The sequence below is a fragment of the Anas acuta genome, chromosome 5, assembly GCF_963932015.1.
Source record: "Anas acuta chromosome 5, bAnaAcu1.1, whole genome shotgun sequence".
Classification (NCBI taxonomy): domain Eukaryota; kingdom Metazoa; phylum Chordata; class Aves; order Anseriformes; family Anatidae; genus Anas; species Anas acuta.
This window is the reverse complement of record NC_088983.1, coordinates 60,110,581-60,138,062: the sequence shown is the minus strand read 5'-3', so window position 1 is coordinate 60,138,062 and position 27,482 is coordinate 60,110,581. Positions and strand designations below refer to the sequence as shown.

At 39.6% G+C, this 27,482-nt stretch overlaps 1 protein-coding gene across 1 annotated transcript in view; it reads right to left on the bottom strand.

Moving 5' to 3' along the window:
- ABCC8 (ATP binding cassette subfamily C member 8) overlaps positions 1 to 27,199 on the bottom strand; it is a 73,776-nt gene extending 46,577 nt beyond the window's left edge. The window contains exons 1-10 of the mRNA XM_068685171.1: positions 26,914 to 27,199; positions 26,309 to 26,450; positions 23,611 to 23,732; positions 18,770 to 18,936; positions 16,543 to 16,785; positions 15,528 to 15,716; positions 10,056 to 10,220; positions 8,305 to 8,460; positions 3,436 to 3,570; positions 1,783 to 1,945 (exon numbers count right to left, since the gene is read on the bottom strand). Coding sequence (XP_068541272.1) covers positions 1,783 to 1,945; positions 3,436 to 3,570; positions 8,305 to 8,460; positions 10,056 to 10,220; positions 15,528 to 15,716; positions 16,543 to 16,785; positions 18,770 to 18,936; positions 23,611 to 23,732; positions 26,309 to 26,450; positions 26,914 to 27,103 — 1,672 coding nt within the window. The 5' untranslated portion in view covers positions 27,104 to 27,199. The remainder of the gene's footprint in view (positions 1 to 1,782; positions 1,946 to 3,435; positions 3,571 to 8,304; positions 8,461 to 10,055; positions 10,221 to 15,527; positions 15,717 to 16,542; positions 16,786 to 18,769; positions 18,937 to 23,610; positions 23,733 to 26,308; positions 26,451 to 26,913) is intronic.
- Between the last annotated feature and the right edge of the window lie 283 nt (positions 27,200 to 27,482).

Below are 27,482 nucleotides of genomic sequence, written 5' to 3'. Positions count from 1 at the left end.
ACGTCTGCCTTCCTGCAAAATCTTGGTCACCTTCTGGCATTATCTTAATCACAACAAAGAAATCTTAAATTTACTATTATATCAACAAGCACACATTGTGCTGATTATGCCTATCATTCCATTTATACTTATGATAATAACAACAGCACATTCTCCTGTATTTACGATCTCTACACTAATCTGCTACCATGCAAGTTTGTAAGCACCAGTGAATCTTCTGCTACAGACAAAAGGGTGCAAAGAACTCCTAGGCTGACATTAGAGAAAACCTTTAAAAGCCAAAATGATGTGCATATGATGAAGTAGTACCGGTTTACCCCAGCTGAAAAACTAATCTGCGGTGTCTTACAGACACGTAAATATTGCAAATAAAAATGCAAATGTAAACGTAGAATGTTTCAATAGTTTCAGATAGTATGTATTCAGAATTGTGTGGAATAATACAGTTTCTTATTTATCATGTCACTATTTCTTTACAGAATATTCAGTACAGTTAGGATAAATATGCCTTTTCCTAGCTGTTACAAATGAAACTCTGAGGATTTAAAAAACAAATAAGACTGTACAGCTCCTTCGGTCCTACAGCTGAACCTGTGGCTTTGACTATAAATAGGATTTAATGCAATGTGAAGCCCTGCAAACAAAAGGAGCCCATGTACCCTGCTCTGGGTGTAGAACATAGTTTACCATCATACATGTATAATCTACTTCAGCTAAATTCTCTTTTATGCTGAAATACTCTACAAGCACAGAAAGCTCAGGTTCCCCAGAGAGAAAATCTGGTCTCAGAAGTCAATGAAAACCTCAACTTATTCTCAGTCAAATTCAGCAGGTACAGGATCTTGCCCTCAGAGTACATTACTCATGTGACTGTTTGGCAGGAAAGGAAGTCAGCTACATACCTCTTGGGTGAATGTAATCAAATAATACTAACCAGACTGGAAGTTACTTTTCTAAGGAAAAATCTCCTTTATTAGTCTAGAAGGTATTTGTACAGGTAGCTTATAGCATTTGATACTTCTTGTTAAAGTTTCCAGTGCATTAGTAACTTATAGAAGATATCAAGAGTGTTCTTCAGTATGACTTGACTAATTATTTCTGAAGTACTACAATAGAAACTATAGAGGTATTGCATTTGATCTGCTGAATTACAGAGTTCAACTGGCCTTAGATGTTTTTAAAAGGGAAGATAAATGCCTTGAAGCAGCTTGAAATTAGACAAAGGAAGAAATCTAGTTTTGGAAAGATGAAATTGCCAGCATTGTCATATTTTCCTTTCTAGTACATAGTAATGGCCTTAAGAATCACTTGTTTTCATAAGAAATCCAAATTTTGAGTAATAAGTTGTAAGTACCATCTGCTGGAGCTTCAACACAAAGACATTTTCTATCACATGATTTTGTGCTATATAGTATGGTGCAAAATGCAGGAGGAAGGTAAAAAGATAAATATCAGCAAAGGCTTCTTCCTGAATGCTTTGTTATAGAGGAGAAGATTGCTGGGTGGAGCTAGCCTGTAAAACACTTGTTCCTTAAAAGCTTCTCTTGAGAAAGCTAATACTATGAAACATTAATCTGACCTTCTCTTTTAGGCATATTTCCCATACAGGCAAAATTCTACTGAATTAAATGGAGCGTCTGACTAAATGGAAAGTGAGGAGTATGGAATCAGAGCCTAGAGCAACTGAAACAATCGCAACAGAGAAATGGTAAACTCATTAGCACCTAATAATGCAGTGGCACTTCAGCTGAGCAGTGGATTAGAAAGAGGGAGGAGACTTACTGGATATGGAGGTATAAAGGGCAAACGACTTTAGGCTAGTCATTTCTTTTTGTCTGGTTTCTTCTACACTGCTGTGAAAGATGTGTTCCCAAGCATAGAGTTTAAGGAGCTTAATGCCTCGGAGCATCTCGTTTGTTTTCTTCAGTCTCTCATTGGAGTACTCCTGCAACATTTACATACACATTTAGTTGAAGAGCACCTGGCCCTTAAACATAAGGATCACACAAAAATTGCATGCAGCCCCTTGTAATCAGTCAAGTGTTCTCTACTATGGAGAGATGCTCTGTCCATTCAAGATGCTTTGATGTTTTTTGCAAGGGTTAGACTTCTTTGGTGAATCTCACCTTGCAAAGGCAGGAGGCTGAGTGAAAAGCCAGTTGGTCTGTAATCACCTCCTTCTAAATCACATACCTTATACCGAAAATTTTATTCCTGTCAGCTTTCTGATCACTTGCAAAGAAGCCTCTTGTGACTTCTACTGCTCAGCACATTGATTTTTAATAGGCACACTCAATATGTACAGAGGAGATCAGAACAAGCAGACAAGGTACAACTGGACACACTGCTCTACCCCAGTCACCATGATGTGGAAACAATGGTGTCAGGCTCCAAAGCAGCAAGGCTGCAATAGCAAGAAACTGGGATCCTATAAGGAGCCTCGACTGCGCAGGGCCAGTTGGCTCTGGCACTACAGAGCACTGGTGAAGTGATCCTCCTTCCAGTTTTCAGGTTAATGCAATGATCTTTGTGCTGTGCTTTCCTGCAGAGCAGAGACAGTCCAACCAAAATGCACTGCTCCCATCTACAGGAATTTCTAGGTGATGCTGACTGTCTGCTTGGATGCTACAAGGATGAATGCTGTCTAAATGCCTAGAAGGGTGTATACTGTTGATGTGAAGGCAATACTTTCCCCCCAGGATGGTGTACAAATTTCACATTGCCACCCATGATCTATTTAAGAAGAGATTTCAGCAAGCAAAACCTGTTGTCCAGCATCATTACAGGTTTGTACAGCTTCCTGGGCAGTGCAACAATTGCTGAGCATGAGGAAAAGGTTCGGAGCAGCTGGACAAGGCAACTTTCTCAGCACTGCTACAGGCAATTCTACAAGTTACAGACAAGTCAAGTGAGGGATCAAGGAACAGCTCATGACTTAGTGGACCTCAAAGTTCACCAGCATGCTGTGGGAGAGCTAGGACTGTCCAGAGTTATTAAACGAGCCACTTCCATAGATATCCACATCTGTGACGTATCTGTGATCTGAGGTCAGATGCAGCTTTTCTGCTTCATACTTACTTGGACAGACTGCCCTGCATGACTCATTTATTTCTGCATCATTTGGCTGCACATGGCCATTTCAGTCAATGATTACTGACCATTTACACTTGTAAGTTAGAAAGATCTTAAGTTTTTTCCTATTAAGGAAACAAACTGGCTGAAAAATATAAACCCCAAGACAAATTGGATCTTTACTGCTTAAGCTTACCATGTTTACACATTCTTTCATTTGACATTCTTGAGCATCATCAAGCATTTGAGAATCAGTTTTTGGCTTTGTAATTTGGCTTTTATATCATTTCAATTCTAAACACAGGCCAACGCATAAATATCAGAGGTGATGTTAATATCATGTGTGAGTGTGAAGACACTTACCAATGTGCTTCTTTGGGCCTGTGAGAGTTTTGTCGCTACGAAGTACTGAACAGGTGCAAGTACTATGATTACTGCTGCTCCAATTAAGGCACTGATTCCTAGAAGATAGTAGAGCAGAAGAACTCCTACAATTATCTGTTGGGAGAAAAAGTGAGAGGAAGACTTGGGATGACTTCACTTTGTGTATGCACCACAAAAAGCAATCACAGGGTAACTGTGCAGCACATTCAAGAACAACCACTGCAGCCAACCCTACCCCAAAACCTCATATGCTCTGCATCACTGCCACAGTGTGGTTTGATCAGCCAGGATATTCTGTCAAAGGATCAAATACACCTAGAGTGTTCCTCCTCATCTTGTGGATTCTGTGACTTGAATCACACTGCAAGAGATTTAGAGAACTGCTAGCTGGGATTTTCTGTTTCATGGAATCCCCATGACGATGAATAGCAGACAAGGGTGTACAGGTTCGTATACACCCTTCTATTTACCTTCAATAACAACTCCCACAACTAAGTAAAGTAACTTTATTTTAAAAATAAGTATATTTATAAGAAAACTTGAAATAAAATTTATTTTTAAGATGCTTCCAAGTAAGCCATTGGGCTACTCCTTCCGCAGCTGCTATTAAATATTCTTCCCCATTGACCAGATGACATTGCATGCATTTGCTTTGATTTGTTTTATTCCCTTCTTTGACATTTAAGTATTTTTACACCAAGACAAGCAAATACCTCTCCCAGTTTGATCAGAACACACTTGTCTACAACACACTGGAATTCCACAGAGGAATGTTCTTTGCTTACTACAAAAATTGATATGAAATACCATTAGAAATGCAACTGATATTTTGTAAATGTTAACTTTCTTCAACGTTCATGACATTATTGTGGAGGAGAAAAAAAAAAAGGAACATCATAATTATATCAGTAAGAACCTCCACTTCAAATAAACACCAACAAACTCAAAAGAAACGGTTTCAAGGACACACAGTACCAGACAGGCAATGAATGTTAAAGAAGGCTAGAGAAGCAGTTTAAGAAAAAAAATTTTGACTTTGAATACATAATTTAGACAGCAGGTCAGAGCCTGGGTGGAAAGAGTGAATATAAGCAGCAAACAAGATGTGCAAACTACTGATGTTAACTATTCTAACATCTGACTCCTGAATGACCTAAAGCATTGACACTATTATGTAAAATATAAGCTAATAAATTAGACAAGATACAGCAATAGAAAACTAATTTCATATATTGTTTCCCTTAAGTTAATTAAAAATAATGTAAGTTACAGAATTTCCTTAAAGTATTATCTACTACTCTTGCTACATTTGCATACTCACATACCACTCCCAGAAACACTACCTTCCGTCATCAAGTTCAGCAGTCACCCATTCCCACAGATGTTCATGGGAACTGCGTGCTTCCATGAAGAAAACCAGAGTCCATAGTTTACCCGCTTCTATGTCAACATTTTTGTGAATTCAAAAAGAACAGAGAAAGCTATTTTTTCTTAACAATCCTTTGATGACTATCTGCAGATGAACTAAACTGAAATGTGACTCTTACAATGAGTCACAGTATTTATTTAGGAAATATGAGGCATCACGAAAGCAAAGTCCTATTGTACATACAGCGCAGATCTAGGAAGAGCAAAGGTTAAACGGTAATTTAAAGATCCCTTTGTAACGAGTGAGTGAGCAATCTGCTTCCACATGAAGTTAGGAAATTCATGAATGTGTAAAGCCAACGAACACATGCAAGGCCTCCACCAGAGAGCCCTGGCAGAGCTCCCCTCCAGAACAGGAATTGTCTTTACAGATCAAGATACTCATTCCCAACTGCTTTGCCACGGGCAAACAACTCAGGCACTCAAAATTCAGGAAAGCACTGAACAGTGTGCAGCTAACAGATGCTCAAAAACACAAAGTCAACATGGAACAGTGACTCTCTGCTTTACTGCTACCCCACTGCTGGTTGATTGCCAAGGTCATTATGGGACACACTAGCTGTTTCAACAGAGAGTCTCAGCTTCTCACAAAAACAAGGATAAAGCTACTCTGGCAACTGGATTTGGAGGGACTTGCTAGCACTTGGCTTTAGTTTTCTCCATCCTGGCTATTGAAAGGATCAATCTTTGCAATAAAAAATCCGTTCTCAATAGCTTATAAATGATCGCATTTGCATCTTTTTTCATATAGTGAAAAGGGAAAGCCTTTGTAATATATTCATCATGTGTGGGACAAAAATGTATTCTCAACAGAAGTACACAGATAGAAATATCTGAAAATTGCCAAAACCTATAAACATTTCTGCAAGTGATTCCGTATTTGTCAGATGCACACAGCAGTCAAGAATAACCAGTAAGTGGTAATATTCTAACTGCTAGAGGACAGTAACTGACAGATGGGAAGGCTCTAAATTAATATTTCTGAGAAGGTAATGACTGTATTTTTAAACAACTGTGCAATTAAACATTTTGCTTCCTTTTCATCAAAATCCCAAATGCTCTTATCTGCCAGAAATATATCTGGAACAAGAAACTCACTGATACCTGTTTGTTGTTAAAAATAAAAAAGTCACTAGACAGTAGATTTTTGTTTAATTGAAGATGGCAAATACTGTCAGACAAACTGCTTTGTGGCCAGTTTTGACAGATGTCCTTTCATTACCACTGTGCATTGTCCCTGCCAATGAACCCAAGACATCAGAACATTGGACCTTTAAAAAAATGATCACAATCGAATCAAACACAGGTGTTTATAAAATGGAGAGGGGAAAAGCCTTTACAGTGCCTCATTTTGCTCTCAGGGTTTGAGCCAAGCCTAACGAGGACATCTTTCAATTCATAGGCATCCCCGGGCCCCTTTTCATTGATTTCAATGACCTTCAAACAGAAACTTAAGGCAATGATCAAGTTCCTATTGACTCCAGTCACGGCAAAGATGGGATTCAAATTATCTGGACTGCATAGAAATGTGATCAATGACTAAGTCTTCTAGTCAAGGACAAATACAAAATTCACACCAGATGATGAAATACTAATAGGTGATGAGCTACAAAACCATTTTAAGTCTGTTTTAAATAATACTGAAGCTTGTTCAACTTTTTATTTACCATCTATGAAATATCCAGTAATTCCAGTAATTTCACTGCCTCATGAAACAGGGTACTGAATGAATGCTGCAGAAGTGTGTTTGGGAGAAAACTTTGCAAACAACATGACTCATTGATTTGTATCTTGCAATGCATATGCCATCCGCAAAACAGGAGCGTACTCTGACACTGATTATCTTGATCTGCTGAAGAGCATTGCAGGGTGAATTTTAATGCGAATATAATCATATTTTCACAAGACTGTCATGAAATCTTTATGAGTCCGTGACTTCTGGCACATTAGAGCAAAATGTTGTTAGAGAATATGCAATGAAACTGGCTTAATTCTCAGTTACACTGAAGCTCTCCCTGCACTGAACTGCTAGTGATCTTGGAAGAAGCCCATATGACACTGGTACCTCCCATATAGGTTGTTTGATTAACATCTTTACAAGGGATACAAAGCACAGGGGATAACTGGACACTAAATATTACCTTTAAAGGGGTGGACCTCCTAGCATTTTTTCAGTATATACATGTAACTCACCGACTTCTTACTGCATTGGACTTATAGTAAAAGGACAAAAAATAGCCTGATAACAAGATTAGTACTAACAAGCTGTCAGCTTGTAGCCACATTTCATATCAGTTTCTTTTCATTATACTTGTCTTCTCTTTTGCAATTAGAAATTAATATTAGCATATGTTACTTGAATATCGCTTTTTTTCCACTCACTTCCCCACTGTAAAATAAACTGGTTCCTTTTATTTTTTTTTCCCCTTCATGATTTCGGGGAAAGCATCCTGATGCTAAAAACCTAGATCAAATATCTTTCTGAGAAACATCTGCTGGTAATTGCTATATTCATCGGCCTCTTTCAACTCTAGAAAGTCAAACGTTCTGAACTGCCGTATTAAAAAAAAAATATGAGTGTCTCCAGGTCTATGCCCCAACGCAGTTAATTCTGCACAAGAAAGAAAAATACATGCATTTATTGTATAAATGCAGGCACACTATGACTTGTAAAAATATGACTGTAATCTGAATCTTCTACTCTAATGGGTATAGTGATATATAGCTCACACATGTAGAGTGAATGCAAACTGTAGGCTAAAAAAGCACAGTTTAAAAAGAAGTCATTGTCTAGTACTTCCAGGTGGAAAGAGGACACTATCTGGTTTTGCAGAGAATACTCTCCAAAGATTGAAGCTACACAAAAGAAAATGACATGTTCAAAAACTCAGTCACTGACGATGAAGAAGGTCCTGTTTTGCCACTTACCCTGCGTTTTCCTCATTAAGGAAAAAGCCAAATCCAGGGAAAATAATTAAAAGAGGTTGTTGCGTTGTGTTTTTTTTTTTTTTTTTCTTCTTCCACTTGGTCCAAAGGACCATCTCTAAATGATCCTATCTTTAAATCTACTACTGTTTCTGTTACCTCTTCTACTGGGATTCAGAGGACAAACAACTGTAATATATTCCAGTTAACTCCTCTGAGCAAATGAAGCAAAATGAACTGGAATAATATGAACTATTATAAATTCCTGTTAAAAATGTAAACTATGTTTGGCAGCAGTCAAGATCAGTACTGTAATACAATCTTAAATACTTAGAGTTCTGTCAAAAATACGAAGTTTGTTGCATGTGTTTCTAGATATTTATATCTGTTCTTTAAGTTCTCTGATATATTTACTTTCCTAAAATTCTTAAGCAAACCATCATTACAGATTTATACACATTAACAACAAAAAGGTACACCGCTCAGTCTCCTTACCTGTACTGGCATAGCCCAAAGGTTAGGGCAGAGGAAAAAGAACCACATCAGCTGGTTGGTGTCTATGGCAACCAGGTTACAGATCTGGCCTGCAGTCATCTCCCCCATAGACATGTTTGAAGTTGAAAGCTGCATAATTTTGTTGTATATTTTCGTCTGGAAGATGAATCAAAAATTGTTAGTATAGTGACTTTATTCCCCAATTGGCCCAAGAACAATACCCATAACTTATGCCACAGAGTGCACTTGCTGTAACTAGTGTTAATAAAATAACATTATATAATTATATTCAATATTTAATAGTCAATATATTATAATCCTTTTTATTTTTCTCTGGCAATTGATTTAGGCCTCATCCAACTTCAAAACTATATTCCTGGCTGAGAGTGTTGTAACATTTTGGCTAGAAAGCCCAGTCCCATTGCAAATATTAATTCACAGGCAAATAACGTTAACAGCACTGATTTTATACTGAATTACTTACCTCAGTACAGAACAGGCACCATGTAAAAAAATAACTTAATTACACAATATGCAATAATGAAGGGGTGCCATTACCAGCTTGTTTGGGAAAAGGCTGCCCAGCAATGCTTTACAGTCATGAGACAACTGATAGGAGGCACCCTGATTAAGAGTCTTCTGGTAAATATCAACCAGCCCTCACGATGCATAAAGTCATATTGGGCACATGGAAAAGGTGCAGGTGTATACAAGGGGATAAAACAGGTAAAAGGTTTAAAGAAAACTGAAAAAAATTAGGAAGAAAGAATTTGCCTATAAATGCTGGCGCTAAGACTGCTATTAACATTAATTCTTCTGCTTAGAATGATGGCTAGAAATTTTCTGATTTGAATGGTACAACCGAGCCTCTATCTAATACACAGGGCACAGAACACACAGCTTTGCCTAAGCAAAACTGATGGGAATGTAACACCATTTTCTTGCAATTCCCCTTTTACCATTTTCTAGTTGCTGTGGTCCATGTATTTTTCAGTTAGTTGCAGCACTTCTGCTTGATATGTTTTGTGCTGTGTATATCTTAGTTCAAATTTTTATTTCTTTAGAAATTTTCTACCTCAGTCTAATAGAGGCAATCAATGGACATAATTTAGAAGTCTGGCAGCTGACAACTGTTTCCAAGCGTATGATCAAAAGATGATTAAATAATGATGCTATTGGAAGCATCCAGCCATCTCAAGACTCTCACAGGATTTATGCAGTTCAGAGGGTAAACCCTGCTAACATGCGGCTAGCTTTCAAGCTGTCAAAGGATAGATTTCAGCCAGTGCACTTGGCAGTACTGCATTATAACCTAACACCTAATTCTCTTATTTATTCATCTTTCAGGCACAGATCTTTGTATACTACATACTTTGATCTGTTTGTGGTTGGGGAAGAATTACAGGCTCCATTTTACCAATCTTACATTCTGTAATTACAAACTCTTCAGTGCCTGGTTATTCTAGGGCATGACCCATAGAACAAGTCACTACTCCAAGCACTCAAAATTCAACCTATCCTTTGCCCAAAGTACAGTTAAATATTAGTAAGTAATTACAAAAACATCAAATAAGATTCATATGAAAGAGAAATTAGGTCTACATTAATGCAATCTTTAATGATAATGTCTACATTGAATTTATTTCAGGAGAACTCTTCCAGTTTCTGTAACAGAATTGAACTACTACAGTTATATATTCACAAATACACGTGTGAGCGTAAGAAAACTGGCTAGTTAATATATTGGCTACCTGTATTGCACCTCTCAAGTTGATTCCTGTTTCAATAGCAACATAGTACGATGCTTGGAGAAATGTCCTTTGCAACAGAAGGGCAAAAAATAGGAGTACAGCCAAAACATATGCATTGGACAGGAACTCTTGAGATGAAATAAAGAAAACACCAAGAATTTTAGTCTAAAAAAAAAAAAAAAAAAGAGAGAAAAATTAGGATTACATGCAATTGTAATTTAATTACCAGTTTTGCATAATTAATAAACAGCGACAACCACAGTTTATTACTTTGAAAACACTCCCAAACGTGATCTGAAACCTCACCATTTATCAGTTCAATGAGACAGCCATATAATGTGCCAACTCGGTAAGCTTCATTTAAATGTGAAATTACATTTATAGGATTTTTGATATCCTTCCAAAATTCTAGGTCACTGAGTAACTCGGTATCATCATTTGCTAATGCCATGCACTGCCAATTGTCAGAAAGGACTAGTTAACATTCATTCAGGGAAATCTGTCTCCTTATTTTTACATCTCAAGATACAGAACACTAAAATGACCTTCACAGCTTGGTGGAAAACTCATCCTTCCATTCTTCTGGAAATACACACATTGTTTTGGTTTGCAGCATCTAACAGGTTTGTTCAGCATTGGTTTATTTGTGGTCTTTACCTCCTAGGAAGTTCATGAGATCGCTGGAGTGCATTTTGAAGCATGTCAATAGTTCCCTAGGACAGCAATGCATTTATTCCAAGTTATATTTAACAAGCAGACACCTTCAGTGCAACAATTAGTTCAGAGTCTGGCTCACCTGGGGAAGCTTTCTGAAATAAAAAGGTCTCTACCTTCCCCTTTATCCACTTGGTTCCTTCAAAACTTTGTTTGCTTATGCTGCCATTAAAGGCAAAAGGTGTAAGCCATCTCTTTCTATTCCCTCTCAGAGGGCTTCTTTGCAATTTACTTTCCTGCTGAGCACACTTCTAGCCTAGACAGTTTCTTTGCTGTTGAATGTTTTAAGACTGCTATAACATTTAATAGATCACATTTCACAAACACTCACTGCCTGTACATTTTATCAGAACCGACCTTGCTATCAACTCTTTATAGAAATCCCACATGACAAATTAATACAGAGGCTAAACCTAGTTTTAAAAGTTGTGGTTTTGCAAGATGAGGTGAGCCAGCTGAAAGAGAAATGGGCTTCTCCTTACCCTTAACTGCACCTGGGTTGCTCCAGGCTGCACACTTCTGTTGCTTACTGTTTGCTAGCTTGGGAGCTTATTGGATCTATCCCAGAGCCAATTCAAATTACTGACAGGAAAATCAGTCCAGAAAAACAAAACAACACAACAAAAAAGCATGCACTGCTAGCTTTTAGTTTAATGGGCCAAGTCAGACCACAAGTGTCTGGTGGGTGCCAGAGCTAAATCAAAGGAGGGAATGGGAGCAGGGCAAATGACAAACGTAAAAGGAGGAAGGGCAAGTTCTTTTTGCAGTGGTAACACAACAGATCACTTCATCTTCCTCAGAAGACAGAGCTTTAGGGTACTTTTTCCATGTCTTTTTACTCCATCTTTTGACATTCGTGATGGCTGCTGCCATTGCTGCAAGACAGACACTATCTATCCCCTTGACAACAGTATGGTAATTGACAGTCTTAAAAGAAGAGAAATGTATGCTTGCCTTTGCAACAAGTAAATGAGATAATAAACAAAACAGTTTTTAGAAAGATCCCTTGTTTTTCCTCTGCGAGAAGAGTGCACACTTTAAAGAACACAATCAGCACAAATTTCCTGACGGTGTCTCCCACCTCACACAAGAATATCACTTCTCATAAGAACAAACTACTCTGACCTGTCTCCACATCACCTTAATGGCCTGCTGAGGTGCATAGGAGATCATCCATGGACACCAAGCAGTCCCTCTCCATGAACATCTGGGCACTTCAAAATGAACTGCAGTCAACTCTTATAACACTGGAGAAACTAAAAAGTTATTAAGGGACTTCTATTATGCAGCACAGATGTGTGTAGTATCTATTTTCCTGGTTATGTGCTATTTGTTACAAACTGCTGAGATTCAGACCAAAGCTGTACACAAAATGAAGCAAGTAATTATGACTGCATTTCTGTCTTTCTTCATGCAAATGCTTCCTATTTACATTAGGAGGCATCTTGATGGCTGTATACTGCATGATTTCAAAAGCCACCTGTTGTTTCTTGTGCAGCATGTAGATACTGAAAGACAAAACATAACTGCAAAGTCAAGAGTTTTTGGGGAAAAAAAAAAAAAGGACATTAGGGATTAACATGACATCATTTGCATTCATGATGTAAATTTATGCCTGGGGCCACATCGTATCTTAACTTTCAACAGTGAGAATCTCTCCTCTGAGTTACCCTTTCTCAGGCCAACTATTATTTCAGTTGTCCTTCACTGGGATTTCTTTATAATTCAACACAGGCTCATCGAGGAGAGTGGCATACAACATAAGAACAACATATATCACTGCAACACTGGAAGACTGTCAAAGATATCCTCTCTCTTTGCTGTCATATTAGTAAGTGTAGTAGTAAGTGTGGTATTGTATCAAGGGCAGAGACTAACCCAGCACAATTTTAATGCTGTCCTACATATACATGTAGCTAGTACTGCTAATTACTTCAGCTAATACTGCCTTTTTTTTACTGTATATTAAAAAAACATTTTTTATATGATCAGATTTTGACAAAACATGTTCTTCTAGCAGTGAGATTTTGGTGCAGTGCTGATTCACACTAAAACATTACACAATAAAGGAGCAGGGATGAAAATTGAAACGAACTTGTTATCCTAGTATACAGCTTGAAAGAAAATGAAGACTGGCACATATACACATAAGCATCACACAGGCAGGGACACATTTCCCCAAGACATCTATAACGTTTCACATGCAGTATTAGGCCATTATAGTCTACAAAATCAATGAACATTTTGTGACTAGGCTACAGTAACAGGCTAAGCACACTTGCAGCAAACAGAAGGAGATAACAGATCATCTACTGAACCTTTCAAACAGAAGACAAAGAACACAAGAAGTTGATGGAACTACATTTTGTTTTCAAAAAAATGGTTTTGGGGACATTTAGTATCCCACCTTCCTGATGACTTCAGGACAATATCACTTCTTAAAGTACCAGCAGGCTCTAGCCAGTAAACGGCTGAGTGAAGGCCACTATTATAAATACTTACAGACCCTTCATTCCCACAGTCTAAAGTGTTGATACACTGGGACCTATGCCTTCTAGAGCTTTTTAAATGATTCTGCAGGTTTGTTGTATCATTTGAATCTGTTATGTCAGCAGATACCTAATGCTAAAATGACCAATCCTAACACTGTGACATGGAAGATGTTACCAGCAAAACGTAATCATTCTGTCAGTCTCTTATTCGGTGTGAAATGGTTGACACTCAGAAATTAATGCCATGGGAATGTTCCAGGGGTGGCCATAAATATTGATACCAGAGTTATAAATATACATGAAGAGAGTGACAGAATTTAAGATGCTGTCGTGCTCTGACTAATTGTGGCACTAACTAAAGCAGTTAATACTGCCTGCGACACCCACATGATCTGAGTTCCAGCTCCATGACAGTTTTTATCTGTCACAAAGGACCCGAAGGATAAAACAAATATATCTTATGATTTATCTCTTTGCCTTCAGTTTCATAGGCAGAATTTCTGTTTGAGAGACACAAATTCATTATGACTTCTCTCCACTCGATTTACAAGCAGTTCAAATAGAAAGCCTCTGCAAATTACAGAAAGATATTTCATCTAATTCAACAAAGCCTTTCAGGTATAAAATTGTATTAGCCTTTTAACAGAAAAATGTTGTATGTAAGTCAGGTCAAAACAGAAGAAAATGCCTTTCCAGAGTCCTCCTATCCAAAGGAAAATACACCCTTAACTGTCACTCAGGGACTGTCACCACCACCAAATACTGTTAAGCGATCCCCAAATGGTATCAATTACAACAACCATGAGGCTACCACTTAGCTAGACATGGTGGCAATGCCACAGCAGGATGAGACTCCTTTCAGGGCCTATCTGGACCGGACCTGAGCATTTCTAACAGGGGAACACTAGCTGATGCTTCAATAGAAAAATTTAACAGGGTAATCTGTTAGTAGAGATTTGGTACAAATTCATTTGAAACAATAAGCATTGCAAACAAATTATTAAGAAGCAGCTCAAAAGTTTCCGTAGTACTTTGCCACAGTGTAGCCTCTAGCCTACAGAGTCTTTTTTTTTTTTTTTAATTTCCTGCTTTAACTAGTTTCCATAAGATCTACTTGTTATATTGAAGTCTCCAAATATTAGGATAAAGATTGCAAAATGTATAAGTAATTCATTTCAGCTTGAAGCTTTTGTTAATTTTTCTGCAATGTATTCAACACCTTTCAATATTTACTTCAATGGACCTCACCCAAAGTGTACCTGGGTGAATGGGCATCTTTCCACTGGTGTCAACAGACTTCAGAGATCAATCTTACATCAAACAATAAGTGAGTTGCAAAAATAAAGTGATAATTTTCATAAAAATGAGGCCTGAGTGACTTTACCTTTTGAGAAGAGGCTTCCTGAACTTTTTTTTAAATGCTTTTAATTTGTTATTAATCAAGAAGTTTCTTGTGGAGCCTTCAATTAAATAGCACCTTTATAATAATTGTTTCAGTTGATCTTTTGAAACCAATCTGCCCAGAGACACAAGTGGAAATTCTTTGTCCAGGCTAAATCAGTATCATGATAATAAAAGCCTACTTTAATCCTCTTAGACATCCCTCATTTCTGGAAATGAAAAGCCAAGCCTCTTAAAAATACACTTTTCCTTTTTTGAAAAGCACTTACTCACATATTTTATTAAATCTCTAGTCACAGCTGTACCTAAACTACTTATGATACTAGTGAGATTCTGAACATGTTTCACCACTACCTTGAACAAGGTTATATTCCTGAATAACCCCAAGCCTGACCAGATGCGTAGGTAACACATTTTGTTCATCACCCAGGTACGACTGTCAGCAGTAGGTGACACACATGCTATCTCTTCCAGCATTCAAAAATACATTGCAGTTGCTTTCTTTCTTTACTGAGGAAAGATAATACATAGTTTTAGTACTGCTTCTTTTGACTCCTTTTGTAACAGCATTTTGACAGTGTGGTGGTTTCATACAGACAACTAAGCTCTACCAGATCATTCTCACTACCCCCCCCACAAAAGAACAGAGGGGAAAAAATGATGAAAAAAGGCTCATGGGTTGAGATAAGGGCATGTGGAAGCAAAAGGAGGAAACGGTTAATCTTGCCACTATGGCAGCACTGCTCAATGTCTATTATTAGTGTGATATCAGTGCTGTTCTAGCTACAAGTGCAAAGCACAGCACTATAGGAGCCGCTGTGGGGAAAGTTAACTCTGTCTCATCCAGACCCAGTACAGACAGTACCTGTGGGCGGATGGTGTTGTTTTCTTTCCCAACATTGTGAACAATCCCAGAGATGCAGAGGGGACCAGCAAATCCAAGCAAGTCAGCAAGAATACGGAACGTGCTGCTGAGAAGTAAGGGTCTTCCAAAAGCACAGCAAAGAGCACGCCAAATTGATCTGGATCCTTGTGGAGATGGTGACCTTTTGTTCTGTCCAGAATACAAAAAGCAGATATAGTAAAAGGATTATATTATGTATAAACCTCAGGTATGAGAAATTATTTTTCCCTTGCTTTGGTTCATTGACAGTAATTGCAATCTTTGAGCTAGAACTCAGGAACTACAATTTTTCTTCCATTTGTTTTTATAGAGTCAGAACAAAGCATTAGTTTGTACTCTCCTCCATTTCACAAGAAGAAACTGTTACTTCTTTCCTATCCTTAGTAGGGATCAAGTTAAGTGTGTTGTTTGTGGTTTGCTGGGGGAACAAGAAAAAAAAAAAGGAAGGGAACTGACTGATTTTGTTTTCTTTTGAACACGGAGACTGAAAAGCTATACTCTTTTAGATAGGCTGCAAAAGGCTTCTCACTAAGTTCCTACCTGAAAACTAAGCAGAATCTGAGCTGAAGTAGTTTCAGACCTTGAATTCTCTTACGGACAAACTGTAACTGAAATAACATTGAAAAATAGTCCTGCGAGACCTCATTAATATTGACTCCGTAATTGAACGGTTCCAGGGTCTTATTAGGAAGAATGATAATGGTGTTTAGTGAGTACAGTCCATAATTACTTTCCACATCATAATAGAGACCATATGGATTTTACATGCCTTTAACTAGTAATGTGTTTGATCTGCATGCTTAGAGAAAATTCATTATTTGTAAAATGGTTTGATCTCTTTGTGGAAAACTCTGTTACTGGTTACTTGGTTTGCATATCTGCTTGCTCAATTTTATATCACGCTCATAGTGTAAAGAAGCAATGAAAAATGTAAATAGTGAGAAAACAGAGTGACATAATTCCATGCTTTGCATACCTTCTGTGCTTCAAAAGCCTCATTAAGGCGAATATAATTGGTCAGAGCTCTCATGGCAATGGGAAGCTTGCCTATGGTTTTCAAGTCTATTGGTTTTTTATGGGCAGTCTTGATGAATGTATTCATCCACCAATATGTTCCTTTGGATAACAGGTTCACAAACGGCTGTAGGAATCGAACACCAAGGTCCTGGAGATCCTCAGGAGGTTTAACTTCTTTAGGACTTTTGAAGAAAACATATCTCTGAAATTCAGAAAAATCCCCCAAAAGAATCACACTAAACATGTAGAAAAGTCCACAAAGTATAGATAAGAGATAAGGACACAGCAGATAATCAATGAATGGAGAACTGCTCTCTCAGAAGTACTCAAGGAATTTCAGCATTCAAATTTGACTAATACAGCAATCCAGTTTCCTGAGGTACTGGGGGATAAGAAGCATCCAGCATAAAAATATATAATCCTAAACGTTTCATATCATTTTGTTTAAGGGCACAAACTTTTATACTTCAGGAAAAAAAAAAAAAATCACCTTACGTTTTGCATAGTACTGACCCTGCCTCTCGTTCTGTGCCAGACAGCACAACACAGGACATAAAATCAGAGAACAGTTTGGGTTGGAAAGGGGCTTAAAGATCACCTATAGTTCCAACCCCACTGCAAGGACACTACCTACTAGACCAGGTTGCTCAATGCCTCATCCACAATCTATTCCCTGATCTTGCTGGGCACAGAGGTGAGGCTCAGTCACATACTTCACTCAAGGTCTACCCATACTGATATTAGTAAGATTTCTGGATATACTTCAACGCTATCTTCCCTCCAGCCATAGCTGGAGAAATAGTTCTCGTATCCTAGGAAAAACAGTGATGTGTTTGGGAACAAACATTTAGAGGAACAAGGGACGGAAAGGAGAAAGCAGAGCTGGAACTCAGAGTCACATAAATCAGTCTGATTTATGAAAAAAAAAAAAAGCTAAGGCCAATGTCTTCCATTTCTGCTGCATAGAGGCCTTCCCCTTTATTTTCTTTTACTTTTTCCCCCAACTCTGCCTCTTCCCCCACCTATCACAGCAGTGGCCAGCTCTCCATTCATCCCAGTCCCTTACAGTAGCAGCTGAAGCAACAAGCCTGTGTCTCCTAAGTCTGGCACAGACACAAGATGCAGGAAAAAAATCCATACTTCTGGCTATTTTATTTTATGCACCGAAGACATCCTTTAAGAATTAAATCCAAACAAACAGAAAATAAGAAAGATGACAGTAGGCACTGAGCTTTTTTATTCTTCTTTGTGGCCTATAACTCCACAATGGTCTAACCTCATTTAATTTTGCAGTTTTATTATAAGGAGGTTTATGAGCAATTCTCTGGGATGCTGTATTTGTTTCACTTTTCCCACAAGACAATCCACTGTTCTTCATTTATGAGACAAATACTGAACTTCCAGCACTGAGGCTTCTACTGTACTTATTTCAAAAGTATTATAGCAAAAAAAAAAAAAAAAAAAAAGCTGCTATTAGCCCTATTTTTGTCCTAAGTTACCAAATAAACATACAGGCACAAACACACACAAAAATCACAAAAGAACAAGTATATGACACATGCAATTTATGTCTCTTAATGCATCACTGGAAAGAAATCATATACTACTATCAAGAAAGGAGCAATAAGGTTTACATGGAAAAAATTATTTCCCTCCTGAGACTAAGTTTAATTTACGCACACAATTAAGCAAGGGACAGGCGAAGGCAAGAACTTGGACAATTATATATCCAGCAGGTTCCAAAGCCACCTCTCAGTCTGGATTATGACTAAAGGCACTGTAGAGGCAGAAGTGTACATAGCTGGGAGGCTAAAAAGCAATCCTATTTGCTCCAGTAAATCAGTTACTGTGATTGTCTCCTGGAAAATGAGAGATGCTATTTGTGTTTAAGACTATCTCTTTGAGCAGATGATTACTTTCACCCAGTCTTTCCTTGCTTCAAAAACACTAATTTCTGATGACTGAAACTGTGAATCATAACAGACATTTAAAAACACATGTAATTCATCTTAATTTATCTACAGTGGAGTCTGACATTCTTAAGTTATGACCTAAGAAAATTAGGTTAATCTTTAATTCTCAAATATATTTCTAATTGGATTTTCTCCCTCTCCTTTAGAGATGAATTTCATACTAAGTACCCAGTAAGATGAAAAAAAGAACAGGGACTTACAGTACTAACTTACCCTCACTCTGATGACATTTATTTCTACAGCTAGTAGCATTCCGTATAGAACAACCAGGAGTCCTGTGAGGCAAAATCGAAGCTGAGAAAATCCAACCCCATTATCACAGAACTTTACAAATTTGATGGTTTTAGTTATGAAAGCTAAAGTCCAGTAGAATAACAATGCTGTAAGGAGGGAAAAAAAAAAGTCAATCAGCTCCACAGTTGCACAAATATACAATAGTGATATTTATTAAATAGTCATTCAAAAAGAATGCAACATGAATATATAGAACTAGAGTGGCCTTTCTCTTGTCAAAACAGAAGCCTAATTCAATTCTGCCGACACAAAAACATTACGACAATGTTTGTTCCAAATTCCTTTCCCATTAGATTCGGTGATCTTTGGTAAGTTTCACAAAGTGCTATCTGCTGAAGGAAATTTCCATCTGTTGTAAACACGCATCCACATGATGAGTTCATGGGAGAGAGCTGTCTCGCAAGGGAAGGTGGGTCTGAATGATGTTCTTCAATTCAAACTGGGTTAACACTACAAGACTGCTGCAAATTTGGCTTGAGGGAAAATCGACCTTATTCCCCCTACAGACCTCTGGTGTGTATGCAGGAACAGACATACAAATATCTTCTCCAAACTACTGCTGCTCTTCATTTCTATTGTACCACAAAAACTCCATATATGCAATTTATAATGCAGATACAAAAGCACAAGGAAGAAGTCATGTTCTTAAAATTCTACCTTTTTATAGTGCCTCCTAGAGTGGTTTGGGTTGGAAGGGATCTTAAAGACCATCTACTTCCAACCCCCCTGCCACAGCCAGGAACCCCTTCAACCAGACCAGGCTGCGCAAAGCCCCATCCAGCCTGGCCTTGAGCACTTCTGAGGATGGGGCATCCACAGCTTCTCTGGGCAGGCTCTTCCAGGGCCTCACCACCCTCTGAGTGAAGATTTTTTTTTCCTTATGAGTAGTCTAAATATACCCTTTTAGTTTAAAGCCATCTACCCCTTCTCCTATCACTACACCCCATGACAAAGAGTCCCTCCCCAGCTTTCTTGAAGGTCCCCTTTATTTATGATTGCGATAGGTCTCCCTGCAGTCTTCTCTTCTCCAGGCTGAACATTAACTCTGCCAGCCTGTCATCACAGGAGAGGTGCTCTAGCCCTCTGATCATCCTCGTGGACCTCCTCTGGTCCACGAGGTCCAACAGGTCCATGTTCTCCTTATGTTCGAGGTCCTAGAGCTGAATGCAGTACTCTTAGACAAGAAGTTCAGTGGAGGCCTAGAAGTGCTCGTGCTACTGTCAGTTATAGATAAGTTATCCCTGCAGCAAGCTCTGGTGATTGGGAACGCATTCCATGTCATCCACCACACTGTAAGCCACCTCACGTTCCCAGTTCTTAAGGAAATAGCTTATAGGGTTATGCTCTTTCACATGAATTTTTTGTTACTGCTGTACTTGCCATGGCGCTACAGCTGGAATGTGCTCCAACTGCCAAGAAAAACATTGATATGCTTTCTCAGTGTCTTGCTGCAACACCAGGGAAAGTCTTCAGCCAAGACACTAGCAATTACAAGTCTAAATTACAAATTTGGATAACTGTCAACAGCCTGCACAACCCCAAATGATGTGTGGTGTTCCAGCTACTCTAAGGTACCCTAGGAAGCCCTGTGGGGATGTAGGGCAGGGCTACCCTTTCCAAGCCAAACCAAATTCAGCATGGACAGTCCTCATGGGATTTGGGTTGCGGGGGGTCTTCTAATTCTGTTTCTATGGAAATCTGTTGCAAAACTCTCGCTTAAATGAGGACAGTAAAAGGAACAGTACTGGAGTTCCTGTTGGGTATTACTTGTACAAATGCTAAAAATTTGCACCAGCGGAGGATACCTAAAAACCAATCAGGCCAAGTGATTCCAACGTAGAGTTCTTAGATGAAGAAGTAAGAACTAGCAGATCCATTCTCCCATTTGGAATTTAAATAAGTGTCTGTATGACCAAGGGTTTTGATTAGAGAATTCATTTAGAAATGACTACTTGTCTAATCAGTGTTGGAAGGTGCCAAATGCAACATCCTTGGGTGACAACAGATCTCCCACTGTCCTACCTCCTAAAAGCATTTGGCCCTAACTACCTTCTCTGTTTCAACTGTAGGTACGTACAACCCAACGTGGTGAATGTTCACAGGCTCTTCAAGATAAGGTTCCTCCAAAAATATACGTATGGCATCACTTTCTTTTAAGCTGGGTTTTTATCATCTCACTGATGCATGCGTATTGGCTGAGAGTTCCTAAAAATTGTCACTGATAACTTCCACTGACCCACGCTACCTAGAGATCAGCACACGGGGTATACTTCAGTTTATTTCATCAAGTTGGATCTATTATAGATGTCTGCAGCCTAAAGGACCTTGCTTTTTCTTGGACTCTGTAAGTGACCTCAACCCACACCACCCGTTTGAAGGTTCTCACCCGGGTGCCAGATTGCCAAAAACCTGGCAATGTAGAACTCACTGTTTTATACCTTTATTGGATTAAGCCCAAGATGTGGAAAATCCCACGTGGGATTTGCTAACTAATCTTCGTGTATGTTCAGAGAAAAATTTTGTGCACTGAGCATTATAACACAAAGTTCCACTTTAAACAGATTCCAAAGGAATTCACTATAATACTAAGATGCATTTAAATTAGAAAACTAGATTACCGTCATGAATGTTGAGTCAGTGCTCTAATTAAAATTGGTAAAAAAAAAAAAAAAAAAAAAAGTAGTGTTCCCACACTACTATCCCTGTCAGCTTAAAAACTCAGTCCCGTTGTTATTTCATAGTTTAAAACCGTACAGAGAAAACCTGACTCAGATCATATCAACTGTGTTCCAGTAGTTGGAATGGACACTCAGTTGGGATCCTGGACTCAATCATTCATTTCAAAGCATAACTCTAACCCTTGACAACTTTTCTGATATGAGATAATGAGAATGACTACTTCAAAATAGCCAACAGCCTGGGCATAAATTTGCGAGGTGGGATCAGCATAGGAACTGTGCGCCCTTTTCTCACATACCCCAAAGGAACGTTCTAATCCCCAAAGTTGTTATGGTATCTGTCCCTTGCTTGTTTATGAAGAGTTACAAATGGTCTTGATTTTTTTAAGACAGAGAGTGAAAAAGATTTCAAAAACAAACAAAAAATACAAAAGTTTCACGGGATCAGAAACTTTATACTGACTAAAGTTACTGAACAGACCTATGAGGACCTTCTGCATTGCATCAACAAAGAGTTTCTCCACTGAATTTAGTAATTTTTGGATGAGGCTTGTTTGTCAAAGAGCCTTAGTTTTATGCCGCTTCCAGTTAGCCTGCTGCTTTATACTGCTACCATCTGCAGCTGTAGGCATCAATCCTCCAGCTGAGGCACGTGATGCCCTGCAATTAGGTGGAACTTCACTAATGCTTGAAGCAGCAGCAGATGCCACACCAGGTCATTTTCTGTGTGGGTGTGGAATATTAGATCTCTGCAATATTTTACTAAGGAAGAAACCTCTTTCAGTTTCCTTAAACTTTTCCTCATGATTTCCACTTACTTTATTCATATTAGGCTCTATGAGAAAGCTACTTCAGGGCTAAGCTGCACTCGAGTCACTTAATAGCCGAGAATAATTGAAACTATCTCATTCTGGACTAATTTATGTAAAGTTGTCATTGCCTGGTCTCAACTGTCAACACAAAGTAGTTGCAATTAACACTGAAAGATGGTGATCCTCAGGGTTACACAACAAAAATTTGTACAGTCCAGAAAAGACAATGGAGACTTAAAAGCATGCTTGTTCAGTATTCTCACAAACAAATGACAGTGAAAAGCAAAAAAAAAAATAATTAAGACCCTCATCTTATGAGGACCCTGGATTAAATTTCAAATCAGATTAACTAAATAGTAAATAATGTAGTTAGATTTCTTTTTTGCCTAAGAGTAAACTACTAAGATTAGATTTTCTAAAGGAGTCTATTCCTTGGAAATTCTTGCAAAATGAAAATTCCTAACGATTAACTTTAGTACCATAGTTACATAGCACCAATAACACCTGAGTGTTAGTATTCATTGGTATATCTGATTATTATTCCAACCTTGTCCAGAGCTCATCCAGCATCAGCACTCTAAATAAAGAACAGAATTATCACAAGAGAGATCTCTAAAGGGAAGAGATTATGTAAAAAGGGGTAATCAACTACCAATTCTACATTTGCGCTACTCTTCACAGTGATCTAACAGCAGGAATGCGACACTAAATTATTAAACACTGCATTATACATCTGAAACAAACAAAAAAAAAACACCACAAAACACAACAGCAAACCCTGCTTTCTTTCTGTACTTAACTGTAACATGCTAGCAAGGTTTCCCTGAAAAGTAACATCTAAAGCTTTGATAAGGCATTAAATGGGCTCTGCTGACTAATCAAAACATGACTGTATAACCCCACTTGGTCATAAAAGACAAAAAGGATGCTACTTAAGAGAAAAGTGCAAGGAAAAAAAGTCTCCAATGAGAAACCACAAAAGTTGCTACACCTGCGTAGAAATCGTTTTTCTTGTAGTTGTGTTATTCGTTATCAACTAAATCAGACCACTCTATAAGAAGCTAGAAGCACTGTAAATAATGAGCTGCTTCAGGAAATCTCAATTATTAACCAGAACTGAGTCTGGCCATGGCAATTAGCAGGCCAGCACACAGATGTAGCTTTTCCCCATACAAGTTAGTGCCGAGACCGCAGTGAGCTGTCACAGAATGAAGACATGCACAACACCACCACAGTCACACTTCCACATCTAGTAAGTTGCAAAACGTACCAATCAATAACTTTGGGAAATTGGATGTTTCGATATTGTGGTAATAGACAACAGACGTGATGGCTGCCAAGAATGCCATCCCAGCTGGCATGTACAGGTGTAAATGACGGGACTCCGAAACCCTTAAAGAAGAAAAAAAAAGTGAACATCAATTGAAATCAAGTATTTGCTACTTAAATGTCTACCTTTTAATTTATTATTTTTTTCCTGTATGCAGCACTGAGATCGGATTTTCTAAAATGTTTTAGGGAAGTTCTCCAATTTTCAATGAGATTTAAGCTCTTAAATCACCTACTTAAATATTGAATTCTTCCCCTGTGCTAAAAATGAAAAGTGCATACTCTTATTTCCTACTGAAATCAACTGGAACATTGTTTAAATTAGAATAAGCAGCCCAGCTCCAAAATGAGGAAAGTTAATTTCAGCTAAACTAGTTTGGGAGCTGTCCATCAAAATACATAGATGACACAACCAACAGCAGAGCTCAAGATTTTCTATAGAAACATTTGGTGAAAATGTTTTTCTTTTTCCAGTTTAGGGAAAAAACAGCACAACAGCAAGGAACTTACAGTGAGTTCTGTTTTCAGTAACTACTAGCCAACAAATAAAACCTACAACAAAAATCATATACCTTGAAGTTTTATCCTATAAAGCAAAACCTCTGACATTTTTTTCCAGGAAGCAATGGATGGGACCTTTCCAACTAAGCCCTTTGGGGATACTCTTTGCCAGTGTTGTTGGATTAGGCAAGAAATAAAAAAGTTTGGGGGATAAAAATGATGCTTTCTTCCTCTTCCCTCCTCCCATTTTCCACCTTTCACAAAATTAATAGAGCGTCTTGTGCTATCAAGAGGTACAATTTCTTCCATCTCCCATCCATCTCAGGGAGAAGAAGCACCAAGAGGAAGTCTGCAGGGCACAAACACCTGGGGAAATTCACACCTTGTCCTCTGAGCCTGATGGAAAATAGATTAGCATCCCTGCCTAAGCTCGTGCTGCAGCAAAAGCTGCTTTTGTGTAGCCTGTAAAGATAAAATGGGCTGTGCAGTCAGGGAGCTGGAGACCATCACAGCACTTCACCTGACTTACAGCTGAATATCCCAAACATCAAATCCACTGGAGCTGTGTCTGTACCACCTCCTGTGTCTGTACCTAGGAAAGGGAAGACTTTCCTCACGTGAACACTAGAGTGAATTCCACACAGTTGGCTGGAGCCATGCTGACAACCTGTGGCATAAACACTTAACTCCTCTTATTAACAGTGAGGATTGACTTAACGAGGATACAGAAAAATGAGGAAAGACTCTCCAGTCTCTGAATTCCTAGTAACGACAGGTTTCTTTGTACAACAGAGTTGAATTCTTGGCAGGCAAAAACAAGTAACAAGAACAGCTCAGACACCCTAGGCTTCAGAAGGTAACACTGCAGGAGTGGGAGGTGTTTTGCTGTTGTTGTTTTGGTTTAGTTTTAAATTTATTTCACAGACAAGAATTAAGTTGCTAGAGTTCCCCTATATGAGCTTATCTGCAGCAGACTGCATGTATTCCTGCAAAAAGACTTTTGCAGAGGTGCAAAAGACTTTGACAACCAGTCACTGTCAAAAGGTCTTACCAACATGACACATTTTGGTCTTAGAAAGCTGGCGAGTCTCAAAACCTGTTTTTATCCACTGCTGCACTTGCTAGCCTGCTGAGTGCTCGGGAAGCACAATTGTGGGTTGGCACTCCCCCTGTATAGCTAGGAGCTTTGATTCTTGTCAGGTGACACTTAACAGCAGTGTTCTGAGCCAATTTAAATAGCAAATAAACATAATGTGAGAGTTTGCTAAAGAACAAAATAAAACAGAAAACTCAAGGCAGGAGATGCTGCTTTGAGCCTCCCACACCCTGATAATCCCAAATAAGCATGAGAAAAACTCTTAAAAACCTGGCACTGAGAAACATTCTATTTATATATATTTAAGATAAGTCATAATAATGATATCAGGTTCTACGACAGAATTCTGCAGTGCCGCTCACACTGGTTGGTGGATACTTGTTATATAGGTGGCTTAACAGAGAGATTTTGTTCTATATAATGAAGAGCTTCAACTTTATAACTCAAATCAAGCCACCATCAGTACTGACCAGAGCCATTGAAGGCTCTAACACATTTTAATTCTTGGGTAGCCAAATCTTTTCCATCAAAACCGTGAGCTGCCCGGCTTGAAATTACAGACTAGATGTACTGCACAAACATCAATGGTACCTCAGAAGAAACTATCAGGTGAGACGATGATACCCATCAAATCTACTCCTTTTTGTAAGAGGGGCAGAGCTGAACTTGCAGGGAAATGTCACGACCTACTGTGCACATGGGAGTTCTGCCTGAGTAAGGACTGTGGGACTGGGTCCTTGGACATGAAACGTATCATGAAAATGTCACCATCTGCTTGAGTTGTTAGGATTTAACTCTGATTACTCTTTGGAAAGATATTGTCATTAAGCTGAACTAAAAATGATTAAGGTCAATTGTGCGTACTTGGCAAGGTCTGTGGAATTTTTGATACAAGGTCAGTAGGTTAATCACCAGAAATACAGAATACATGTTTATAGCCACAAGGAATATAGCCGAGACGGCAATTTAAACAAGGAAACAATACCCAGACTGAAATCATTTTGAAATGCTCAGTAATATTGGAAAGCAGACATGCACTCACCCATCAGACACTATGCCCTCTGCGATCTCACACACCAGCACAAACAAGAGGATAAAAGTTAGTATCCAGCGGAGGTTGTGGCCGGGAAAATGCAGCCACGTGCTGTGATGGATGTGCACTTTGGAACTCTGGCTTCCCCATCCTAAACGGGAACAGAAAATTAGTGAGAGCTGCCTTTACAACAAAACCGACACACGCAGGAAAACCAGGTGTAACAAAGGAGCGTGCCGCGTTGTTACACACAGTTGTTATATCCTTTCAGAGCCGTGTCCCTGCTGCTTCGCTGCCACACAGAGCGAAGCCAACAAACCAGGGGACAACCTTAAATTCCTCCACCCCCCGTGAAGCTGTGGCACGGGCTGAGCGAAGCCCACAGGCGGCTGCAGGATGCATTAACCCACGGGGCCACCTACCGGCAGCCCCAGTTTCGGGCTCCCAAGCCGAACCCACTGCAGGCAGCGAGCCCCAGCAGCCGGCCAGCCTCCCTCAGCCCCGCTCCGCCTCCCCGGGAGCCGCAGCGGGGATTTGCCGAGCATCTCCTCCCTCTCCCCCGGCTCCTGCTGAAGATTCGCCCTGCGCCCCCCCGGGCGGGTTTCGGCACTCACCGATGAAGAGGATGGGGAAGGTGATGAAGAGCAGGAAGACGTGAGGCACCACGTTGAGCGCGTCCACGAAGCAGCCGTTGTTGAGCACGCCGTGGTCCACGTTGTAGGCGGTGGAGTTGCCCTCGTCGCCGCAGAAAGCCAGGGCCATGGCGGGACCCTGCGCGCAGCCCAGCGCCGCCTCCGCGCACATCCAGCCGGGGCCGGCGGGGGCTGCCCGGCCGCGGCTCTGCCCGCACCTGGCGGCGGCCGCCCAGCGGCCCCAGCCCGGCCCTGCCCTCACGGCCCGGCCCGCCCCGGCCCCGCCCCGCCGCCATCGCCCCTCCTCGCCTGGGAGGGCTCGGAGGACGCCGGCTTTCACCTCCGGGCTTTCCCCTCAGGGCTGTCCCCTCAGGCTCGGTGCCCCTCTGGGCAGAGCCCTCCGAGGGCTGGAGCCGCGTCCGAGCGGGCGCTGCCTCAGGGCTGACAGAAACCGCGGGCTGCGAGGAGCAGATCTGGTTTTAAGCCTCGTCAGCTCGGCCTTTTCCTCATTATGGTGAAGATGTTATCGGATTAAGTCTTGTAAAGAGCTG